Source organism: Hyperolius riggenbachi, chromosome 5 (assembly GCF_040937935.1).
Source record: "Hyperolius riggenbachi isolate aHypRig1 chromosome 5, aHypRig1.pri, whole genome shotgun sequence".
Taxonomy (NCBI): Eukaryota; Metazoa; Chordata; class Amphibia; order Anura; family Hyperoliidae; genus Hyperolius; species Hyperolius riggenbachi.
The window spans coordinates 402875209-402887434 of NC_090650.1; the positions used below are offsets into that span (position 1 = coordinate 402875209).

The window sequence follows — 12226 nt, forward strand, 5'->3', positions numbered from 1 at the left end:
CTCTGCCACCAGCTATTACGTCAAACAATAGCTGCTCGCCTACTCCTCCATTCCTCCTCCTGCTGCTGCTGTCTGTCTGTCTGTGTTTCCCACTGCCAGGGTACACAGATGATTTACCTTCTGCTGCCACTCTGCCACCAGCTATTACGTCAAACAATAGCTATATTGGTTGCAAAACCAAAAACCAAAAAACCATAAAAAAAAAAAAAAGGTTTAATTTTTCTGAGGTGCCCGGGTTGAAAACTGTGTTGTCCCAGTTGTGTATTGGACACAATGTGGGCTGCACGACCGCTGTCTGGGACCTCCTGTTGTGTTTATTTACAGCCCTGGTATCACCGCTAGGTACCAGGGCTATTATGTCACGCTGCCTACCTGCTGCCACACTCACACTGCTCCTCCATACCTCCTCCTGCTGCTGCTGCTGCTGTCTGTCTGTGTTTCCCACTGCCAGGGTACACAGATGATTTACCTTCTGCTGCCACTCTGCCACCAGCTATTACGTCAAACAATAGCTGCTCGCCTACTCCTCCATTCCTCCTCCTGCTGCTGCTGTCTGTCTGTGTTTCCCACTGCCAGGGTACACAGATGATTTACCTTCTGCTGCCACTCTGCCACCAGCTATTACGTCAAACAATAGCTATATTGGTTGCAAAACCAAAAACCAAAAAACCATAAAAAAAAAAAAAAGGTTTAATTTTTCTGAGGTGCCCGGGTTGAAAACTGTGTTGTCCCAGTTGTGTATTGGACACAATGTGGGCTGCACGACCGCTGTCTGGGACCTCCTGTTGTGTTTATTTACAGCCCTGGTATCACCGCTAGGTACCAGGGCTATTATGTCACGGCGAGCTGCCTGCCTCATTGACTGCCTGCTGCCACACACTCATCCTCCTCCTCCTGCTGCTGAATTTACCTCCTGCTGTCTTTGTGTTTCCACTGCCAGGGAGCACATACAATGGCGCTTCCAACATGCGTGCGCCCACCAGCTATTTGTTACGCTCAAAAATAGATGCATTTCTTTAAAAAAAAATTGAAAAGAGAAATACGTGAAGAAGAATAAGACTATATTGAAAAGGAAGGAGAAGAAGAAGAAGAAGAAGAAGAAGAAGAAGAAGAAGAAGAAGAAGAAGAAGAAGAAGAAGAAGAAGAAGAAGAAGAAGAAGAAGAAGAAGAAGACGATATAGAAGAAGAAGAAGAAAGATAAAGAAGAAGAAGAAGAAAGATAAAGAAGAAGAAGAACAAGTATATACAGTAACACTACTGAACAAAATTAAGGACACAACTTCTCTTTCCACATTTTTTTTTAAAGGAACATCCCCACATAATCACTTGCTGTTGTTACTTGGAAAAAAAGAGGTTTCTTGCATCATTCACCCTCAAAACAAGTGTTGGAAGCTATTTAAGGCCAATTCGAATAGTCAGCTCGAATAGTTAGCTCGAATACCGACTCGAATAGTGAGCTCGAAGTCCGAGGTCGAATCGAATAGTAAAAATTATTCGACTCGAATATTCGAATGACCTCGAATAATTTACTATTCGAATTCGACCAAACTCGAATTTTAAAAAGGGGTATTTGAGCACCACTGGCTTGAACTACTTCAGTTGTGTGTATTTGAATCTAAAATATATGAAAGTCTAATGTCTATCAGTACATTACAGAAAGTAATGAACTTTATCACAATATGCTAATTTTTTGAGAAGATCCTGTATATAAAATCGGATGTATGTATGTATGTGTGTATGTGTGTGTGTGTGTGTATGTGCCGCGATCACTCGAAAATGGCTTGACCGATTTGAATGAAACTTGGTACACAGATCCCTTACTACCTAGGATGATATGTTCTGGGGGTCTCGCGGCCCCCCTGCACACGTGGGCGGAGCTACAAACAGCAAATCAGATTTCACCCATTCAAGTCAATGGAAAAAATGTAAAAGGCTGCCATTCTCACAGTAATCAACCCAGAGTCCCTACACTTGGCACAGTTGGTCACTTGGTGACCGAGGTTACGAATCCAGGATAAGTGGGAGGAGCATAACACAGCCAATCAAATTTCAGCCATTCATTTTAAATGGGAAAATTTAAACTGCAGCCATTCTTACACTGTTAATTGCAGGGTGCCACCTAAAGCCAATCAGATTTCCTTGGTGGATAAACTGCTTCCATTCACACATTTTTTGATGACAGGAACCTGAAAGCTCACAAACTTGGTCACTGGGTGACCGGGTGTCAAGGTTACAAAAAGTGGGCGGAGCTAAAAACAACTTTTACTGGGAAATATAAACTGCAGCCATTATTACACTGTTAATGGCAGGGCTCTCAAACTTTGCACAGTTGGTCACTGCACTGGGTGAATGAGATTAAGATTTTGGAAGGTGGGTGGAGCCTAAAACAGCCAATAAAAATTCACCTTTTGATTTTCAAAGGGAATATTTAAGCTGCTACCATTCTTATACTGTTAATAGCAAATGCCTCAAACCTGATACAGTCAGTCATTGGGTGATTAGGGTTCAAATTCAGAAAGGGGGCGGAGCCACAAACAGCCATATTTGTTTATTTTTCAATGGGAATATACAAAGCATTGATATCAAGGACCCCAAAGCTGATAACTGAGTGACTGTATGTCAAGGTTAGAAAAAGTGGCCGGTGCCAACAACTAAATTTTTAACATGGCAGGCCACTGGGTGACTGGGATGAATATTCAGAAATGTGGGTGGAGCCTACAACAGCCAATCAAAATTGACCTGTTAATTTTCAAGGGAAATATTTACATTGTTACCATTCTTACACTGTTAATGGCAGAGGCCTCAAACCTGATACAGTCAGTCATTGGGTGACTGGGGTCCAAATTCACTAAAGGGGTGGAGCCACAAACAGTCAATCAGTGTTGTTAGATTGATTTCAGCCGTTGTCTTATTGGCAGGGTTCTCAAACTTGACACAGTTGGTCACTGGGTGACTGGGACTAATATTCAGGAAAGTGGGTGGAGCCTACATCAGCCAATCAAAATTCACCTTTTGATTTTCAAGGGGAATATTTACATTGCTGACATTCATACACTCTTAATGGCAGAGGCCTCAAATCTGGTACAGTCAGTCACTAGGAGATTGGGGTGTAAATTCTGAAGGGAGCGGGCCAAATACAGCCAATCAGATTTGTTTAATTTAAATGGTAAAATGCAACTTATTTATGCCAAGGACCCCAAAGCTCATAAATTTGGTCATTGAGTAACTGTATGTTAAGGTTAGAAATAGTGGGCGGAGCCAAAAACAACTAACTTTTTACATTGGAAAATATAAACTGCAGCTTTTCTTACACTGTTAATAGCAGGGTTCTCAAACTTCACACAGTTGGTCACTGGGTGACTGGGATTAATATTTGGAAAAGTAGGTGGAGCCTACAAGATCCAATCAAAATTCACCTATTGATTTTCAAGGGGAATATTGAAGCGGCAGCCATTCTTACACTGTTAATGACAGAGGCCTCAAACATGCTACAGTCGGTCGTTAAGTGTCTGGGATTCAAATTCAGTAAAGGGGCAGAGCCAGACACAGCCAATCAGATTTATTTGCTGGATAAACTGCTTCCATTAGCAGAATTTTAATGCCAGGAACCCAAAAGCTCACAAACTTGGTCATTGAGTGACTGTGTCAAGGTTACAAAAAGTGGGTGGAGTTAAAAACAGATTTTTCTGGGAAATTGTAAACTGCAGCCCTTCTTCACTGTTAATGGCAGGGTTCTCAAACTTTGCACAGCTGGTTACTGGGTGACTGGGCTTAATATTCAGAAAGGTGGGTGGAGCCTAAAAATGCCAATCAAAAATCACATATCGCTTTTCAAGGAGAATATTAAAATTGCTGCCATTCTTGCACCGTTAATGGCACAAGCCTCAAACCTGGTACAGTTGGTCATTGGGTCACTGGGGTTCAAATTCAGAAAAGGGGACAGAGCCACAAACAGTCAATCAGATTTGTTTAATTTCATTGGAAAGTACAAATTATCGATGCCAAGGACCCCAAAGCTCACAAAATTGGTCATGGAGTGACTGTGTGTCTAGGTTACAAAAAGTGGCCGGAACCAAAACCAAATTTCACTGGGAAAATATAAACTGCAGCCATTCTTACACTGTTAATGGCAGGGTTCTCAAACTTTGCCCAGATGGTCACTGGGTGACTGAGATTAATATTCAGGGAAGTGGGTGGAGCCTATAATAGCCAATCAAAATTCACCTGTTGATTTTCAAGGGGAATATTTAAATTGCTGCCATTTTTACACTGGTAATAGCAGATGCTTCAAACCTGCTACCGTTGATCGGTGACTGGGGTTCAAATGCTGAAGAGGGGGTGAAGCCACAAAGAGCCAACCTGATTTGGTTCATTTCATGGGAATATACAAATTGATGCCAAGGACCCCAAAGCTCACAAACTTGGTCGTTGAGTGTTTGTGTGTTAGGGTTAGAAAGTGGGCGGAGCCAACACCACTCAAATACATACACAGGCAACGCCGGGTCATCAGTGGGTGAAGACAAATACAAATTTCACTGGGAAAATGTAAACTGCAGCCATTCTTACACTGTTAATGGCAGGGTTCTCAAACTTTGCACAGTTGGTCACTGGGTGACTGAGATTAATATTCAGAAAAGTGGGTGGAGCCTACAAAAGTGAATCAAGCTTCACCTATTGCTTTTCTAGGGGAATATTTAATGGCTACCATTCTTGCACTGTTAATGTCACAGGCCTCAAGCCTGGTACTGGGGTTCAAATTCAGAAAAGGGGGTGGAGCCACAAACAGCCCATCACATTTTTTTATTTCAATGCAAATTATTGATACCAAACACCGCAAAGCTCACAAACTTGGTCATTGAGTAATTGTGTGTTAGGGCTAGAAAAAATGGGCGGAGCCAACACCAGCCAAATACATACCCGGGCAACGCCGGGCAATCAGCTAGTTGTTAATAATTGCAGCTAGCAGAAGTCATTCACATAAAGTTACAATGAAAAAAAAAAGATTGTAGGCTACAACTCAGCACACAAGTGTCCCCCCCCTCCCCCGCCCTTTTCTGCCCACCAACAGAGCTTTCTGTTGGTGAGCTCTGATTGCTGCTGCCATGTTTGTTTATTTCTTTTATTTGTTTATTTATTTATTTAAGCAATTTGACCATTTTTTTGTATTTATTTTTTTCCCTTGCCCACCAGCCAATAACAGCGGTTGGCTGTCATAGGCATCAGCCTTTGAGAGCCGATTGCTCTTGTGCCTCCCCAGAGGACAGCGCTGCCATAGATCAGTGCTGTACAATGTAAATAGACGGCGGTTTCGTAGTCTAAAAGTGTCCTGGTGGCGAGTCACTGGGAGACTGACGACGGAGCGCGGTCCTGGGGGACCCGCTGTGTTCATGCCAATTGGCGTGAGGCGGTCGGCAAAAGGTTAAAGTCACAGTATAAAATAAATAAATAAATAAAATGTGTTTTTTTAATGAACGTTTAACCCCTATCAAACTAATTATCTCCCTGTGTACTTGGCCTTATGATTCGTAGAAACCCGTAATGGCTGCCATGCCATAGCGATCGGATGCGATCACTATGGTGACAGCTCAGGGATCCAACGCTGTATAGATGATTCAAAGTGTTGTTGCCTAGCAATGCATCTATACAGCTCTGGGGTACCCAAACTGTGCCCTAGCAATCACATTCATACTGAAATCTATTGGAAATCTGTTCCTAGTAAAAAATGTTCCTAAACACATCAGATAGATCAGAAATATATTTAATGATCTATCTGCTGCTAATCTAACGCGTGTATGGCCACCTAAAGAGTTTCACTTACCTGGGGCTTCTACCAGCCCCCTGCACCCACCCTGTGCCCGCTCCAGGACAAACTGATCTGTCGGTCCCCCGCATCGAGTCTTTTTTGTTTTGGCTGATTGGCCAGTCAATGGCCACTGCGCCTCCTCGATCACGCTCCTGTCGCCGGGGACATTTTTTTTGTACTGTGCATGCGCAGGATGATCCCGGTGGTGGGAGCATGATTGAGTATGCGTGCGGCCAGGGTTTAGAGGCTATTCCATCACGCCTCTTCCCCCACCGACTGGCGCTGTAACACTGACATGGTCTTATGGATGCCATGTCATGCCATGTGATTGGAACTGGGAAGCCATGTCGGGATTACATCCCCGCTGGGATGGAGGAAGAGGAAGCCAATCCAGCTGTCTGGAGAGGTATCTATAAAAGCTCCCTGCCACCTCCTCTGCATGCCCTCCCTAGCCTCAGCATCAGCCAAATAAAGTTTTACTTTATTTGGCTGCTAAAGGACTACTGGAGGGGGGTCGGGGGAAAAAGAGTTGAACTTACCTGGGGCTTCTAATGGTCCCCCACAGACATCCTGTACCCGCGCGGCCACTCACCGATGCTCCGGCCCCGCCTCCGGTTCACTTCTGGAATTTCAGACGTCACTAGGAGTGTATTGCGCAGACCCAATACGGTCTGCGTCTGCGCAGTACGCTCCTGGTGACATCAGGGGAAGCGAGGACACGGCAGCGCAGGCACAGTGGTTTTCCGACTGTAAAGTCGGAAATTCCAGATGTCTCCCAGAGGCGGGGCCGGAGCATCGGGGAGTGGCTGCGCGGGCACAGGATGTCTGCGGGGGACCATTAGAAGCCACAGATAAGTTCAGCTCATTTTACCCCGATGCCCCTACAGTACTCCTTTAAACCTGAACTCAGAACTTCCTCTCTGCTCTGAGGGCTTGTTTTGCGCTTTTTTTGAGCGCCGACGACTTTGAAAAATGCCCTAAAATACCTTGTGCCATGAATCCTTTCATCTGCTTTCCGTTCACAAAAGCAGAGCCTGTACCATTTTTAGGGTGATTTTGCTACAATGTAACGTATAGGAAAAGCGTAAAACGCTCACAAATCGCTTTGTGTGGCGATTGCTTTCGCGATTTTAAGAATAAACACTTTGTATTTATTCTTTTCCGGGTCAAAGAGTTCACTTCCTGACTTGCGTCAGGGAGTGAATTAAAGAATCGCTCCGCAAAAGCACTTTAGAGACGCAGTAGAAAAAACGATGCGCATAAAATCGCAAAATGCTGAGGTTTGGGATTTCGAGTTTAGATGTGAACAAAGACTAAAAGATACACAACAGCATAATCACCTTTAAAGGAAAACAAAATTATTTGTTACAGCTGATACAAATCCTGAAACAAATCTGCAGTGTGTGCCTCCTGCTTTCATGGAAGCAGACATAGGGTTAACATCCTGTGTTTGCAAATTAGCTGCTCGGTCGAGGCAGCCAGCTGACGCAGCTGAGAGATCAAATTACAGTTGTGATTAGTTCCAGATGAGGGGTAATTAGACAGGCTAAACTCTCTGAATACGTACAGGGTGCATTTCTCCATGCTTTCCTTCTGCTCTGTGCAAAGTTCAGGTCCAAAGTTCAGGGCCTGACCACAAACCCTAAATAACAGTAGTTCTTCATGGACACAGTGGTCCCAGTGCCACACTCTGTTCCCTTCCTCAGTCACCTTTGGGATAAAAACTATCTCTCTGAATATACCAGTTTGCATTTGAAAAGGTGAAAAAGTTTATGCCAAGAATTCAGCCTTACAGTGAAAAATTGATCCATGTTTGCAATACGTGAATTCGGTACTTAATTTCATCCAATGCATTGTTTCTCATTGCAGGTCAGACAGGCGGGAAAGTGGTGCCATACAGCGGGCTGCTTGACCCCTCGCAGTGCAGCCGAAGCCGTGAATGGAGTTATGGCTACCCCGGTTATGTCTGTAATTCCACTGTCAGCTTCCACCGGCTGACTTGTGATTGGGCAGATCCATATTGGTTTATTTGGTGGGGTAGCAGAATCTCAAACTCATTTGGTAGGTTTGCTGGTTCACTGGGTATATATTTGAGCACTGCCTTCCAATGACTGAATGTATGTGTTACTCTCAGACTTCCTGGCTATAAAAGGTGTGTTGCCACAGTACAGCTACTGTGTACAAGCCTTGAGAGTGGTTGCAAGGTTTGCAACCTGATTTTGTGATTTACTACACTATGGTTGGCTCCTGTGCTCCTTGTGTGATTTTTTTTCGGCTCCTGGAAATTCATCCGGGAATCTATATTCTCAAAAAAAAATCTCAAAAAAAAAAAAAAAATGAAAAGAAAAGACAAGAAAATGAAGAGAATAAAACTAAAAACTTTCACAGGATGTGGTTCCCCCTAGTGGAAAACTTCTCTGAGCATGAAGAGGTTTCATTGTCCTTGTATTTTGACTTAAAGGGATGCTTAAACCTAAGATAAAAAAATCAGTTTTACTCACCTAGGAGTTCTACCAGCCCCCTGCAGCTGTCCTGTGCCCTCGCAGTCACTCTCGGATCCTCCTGACCCACGCCGCCAGCTAGTTTTGCTTTCGCACGACAGGCTTACTGCACAGGTCTGGCCAGGCGTCTCCTTCTTCACGTTCCCATTCCCATCCACTATACCGTCCTGCATTGCAGATGGGAGCATGAAGAATGCAACGCGTGGCCAGGCCTGTTGGCGAAGTGAAAGTAGCTGGCGCAGGGGACAGGAGGATCTGCGAGTGACGGCGAGGGCACAGGACAGCTGCAGGGGGCTGGTAGAAGCTCCAGGTGAGTAAAACTGATTTTTTTTTATCTTAGGCTCTTTAAATAAACTGGTTTTAGGCTAATCACCCTAATGAGCCCAAAAGCCTGGAATTACAATATTAGCCATGCACCTTTCAGAGGGTGTACGAGAATGAGAGACTTGTCTTCAGCTCCTGCCCCCTTTCTATCTTCTTACTTTACAGCTTGAAAATTGTATTTGTCATCCCAATTATCTCCAAACAATACCTAGACAGCCCATGGTGACCCAAAACCACCTGGAAAATATAAAGGGCTTAAAGTGCACCTGAGGCAACATGTGACATGATGAGATAAATATATATATATATATATATATATATATATATATATATATATATATATATATATATATATATATACTTATGTACAGTACAAAACATATAAATAACCAGGCTCTTTTCCTTGTTTTATTTTTCTGCCTGAAAGAGTTAATTTTTCAGGCATACTTTTGTATTTTCAGTACCTTGCCGGGAATATACGTAGTAAACATCACTGATAAAGCAAATTACAGCCATAAAAGTTTTCCTGGCAGAGTACAGCTTCTGAGGGCGAAAAGAGATAAAAAAAGGTCAATAGTTCATGTATTTTAACTCTGACACTTAAAGGGGAACTGAAGAGAGAGGTATATGGAGGCTGTCATGTTTATTTCCTTTTAATCAATACCAGTTGCCTGGCAGCCCTGCTGGTCTATTTCTCTGCAGTAGTATCTGATTAAAACCAGAAACAAGCATGCAGCTAGTCTTGTCAGATCAGACTTATAAGTCTGAACCACTGAAACACCTGATCTGCTGCATGCTTGTTCAGGGGCTATGGCTAATAGTATTAGAGGCAGAGGATCAGCAGGGCTGCAAAGCAACTGGTATTGTCTAAAAGGAAATAAACATGACAGCCTCCATATACTTCTCTCTTCAGTTCCCCTTTAAGGAGAGTCTAAAGTAAGTGGTTTTTTTTCTCCTTTTATTAATCAGTCATACAAGCTGATTCCCCACATCCCCAAGACAGGACGAGGTATTTATCCCCCTGAAACACCGGGGCAAAACTGCTTACTGGTAGAGGCAGAGCTGTGCGCTCTGCTCAGTACTTCTGCCTCTTATCCGATTTCTGCCGATCTCCCCCGCTCAGTCTTCTTTCACTGAGAGGGGCTTAGAGAGGCAGAGATTGGTGGAGATTGACTGGATAAGAGGCAGAGCTACTGCACACAGCTCTGCCTCTACCGGGCAGCAAAATCTGTGACTTCAAAAGTCGTGGAATTTTGCCCTGGTATTTAAGGGGGATAATTACCTCGTTCTGCCGTGGGGATGCGGTGAATCAGCTTGTATCTTAATGCTGAAGATGACTGATTAACCACTTAAGGACCACAGGCTTAAACCCCCCCTAAAGACCAGGCCATTTTTTACAAAATGGGCCACTGCAGCTTTACAAAATGGCCGCACAACTCAGCACATAAGTGATTCCTCCCTCTACTCCCTACCAACAGAGCCCTCTGTTGGTGGGGTCTGATCTCTCCCCCAATGTTTATTTTCTTTTTAGTAAAAAAAAATGTCCTAATAAATTTTCCTTCTTTTTTAATTTTTTTCTCCCTCCCAGGGGGCCAGCCAATCAGCGCGATCGGCTGTCATAGGCTTCAGCCTATGACAGCGGATCGCTTCCCTGTCCCCCAGAGGGACAGCCGTGTCACAACCGCTGTCCCCAGTACAGCGCTGCCTTAGATCGCAGCGCTGTACAGTATTACTAGATGGCGGTTTTGCTGTCGCCGCTGGGAAACTAATGGTGGAGCGGCGCTCTGTCATTCAAGCACAGATCTCCTGCAAAACACGCCCCCAGGGATGCACACCGATTGGCGTTAGGAGTTCCTGGGGCTGCTGCCGCGTCGTCGCCCTTTGGAGCAGAGCGGTCTTGAAAAGGTTAATAAAAAGAGAAAAAAAAAAAAAAAACACTTCAGACTCTCTTTAATATGCTGCCACTGATTAGAAAGAGTAAAATATTTATCCTACTTTATAAATGTTTAAACATATAAGAAAACCATGGGACACTTAAAAATGTCATTTTTAGCAGTAGGTTGATAGATATAAATCTTTTTCTCATTAGTTTATTTTCACCTCGGGTTCACTTTAAAGAGACTAAAGCCCTCTTTTGAAAAGCAATGCTAAATGTAATTTTGCCTTCTTAAGACAGAAGGTATTTGTAATAATTCAGCTGTAAGAGAGCAACTGTGGTTTCCCATGATGCATCTCTCCCAAATTATTTCCTTCTGCTCTTGAAAGCAAGGCTACAAGTCCAGAACCACTAGTGTAAAGTGAGCCTGTAGCTAATACATTTTACAGAGCCACACAAATGCAATATAAACACAGTATAGCTTGTTTCAGACATGTTGGATCTGTGTGGATAAATTTGATTAGAATTATCGCAATACCTTCTGTTTTAAAGGGACTCCGAGAAGTGCAGAAACTATGGAAAGATGCATATCATTTTAAAGCTCTCTTTCTCCTCTTTCCAATGATATATAAACCGCCGCCCTACGCCTTTTAGTTTTCGCTATTTTCGCAATTGAAATTGCCGCGGCCACGATTTCAATCACAAAAATAGAGAAAACTAAAAGACGTAGGGCAACGATTTAGGTGCCGCCAGAAAGAGGAGAAAGAGAGCTTTAAAATGATATACATCTTTCCATAGTTACTTGTATTACACAGGGCGACTTTTTCCTAAAGTCATCAGCTCCATTCTGCAGAATGTAGCTGCTGACACTGGGGAAAGTGTCGTCCTGTATAATACAATGTAACTATGGAAAGATGGATATCGTTTTAAAGCTCTCTTTCTCCTCTTTCTGGCGACACCTAAATCGTTACCCTACGTCTTTTAGTTTTCTCTATTTTTGTGATTGAAATCGCGGCCGTGGCAATTTCAATCGCGAAAATAGCGAAAACTAAAAGGCGTAGGGCGGCGGTTTATATATCATTGGAAAGCGGAGAAAGAGAGCTTTAAAATGATATGCATCTTTCCATAGTTTCTGCACTGCTCGGAGTCCCTTTAAGATCTTACAGTAAGTAGAGCTTTACTCTTTTAATCATTGACATGATGGGCCCCAATGCAAAATTTACACCGAGCCCCTCTTTCCTTTACTGCGTGTATAATAGTCACATGATACAGACCTCCAAAACCGGATTTCCAAGGACTGTCACTGCATGAAACAAAGGCAAGCAGAGAAGAAGGAATGGTTTATTAATGATTACCATTGTTCAAAGCACATAGGCCTTGATTGATTAGCGGCCTTCTAGGATGTGATCCCGACGCTTTGATTGGTCCAGTCGGCTGCCTGTCACTTCACAGGCAGCCGATTAGGCCAATCAATCTTTTAACAGCTTGATGAATCAAGCCCATGGAGAGGTGATCATTACTACTACACCAAAATAATAAAAAACGAATGCAGCAACTGGAGGGCAGGATTTGTACTTTTTACCGCCCAAGGCAACTGTCAGCAACCACCCCCCTTCAGTATACAGATAGCCAAATGAGCACCCCCCCCCCCCTTCCCCAGCATAGGTAGCCAGATGACCCTTCCTACCCCCATCCCCCAGTTTAGATGGTCTGATGACCCTC

At 43.6% G+C, this 12226-nt stretch overlaps 1 protein-coding gene across 1 annotated transcript in view; it reads left to right on the forward strand.

The window, feature by feature from the left end:
• The window catches only part of LOC137519451 (fibrocystin-L-like), a 388270-nt gene that overhangs the window by 274366 nt on the left and 101678 nt on the right, over nt 1-12226 (forward strand). The window contains exon 48 of the mRNA XM_068238405.1: nt 7673-7864. Coding sequence (XP_068094506.1) covers nt 7673-7864 — 192 coding nt within the window. The remainder of the gene's footprint in view (nt 1-7672; nt 7865-12226) is intronic.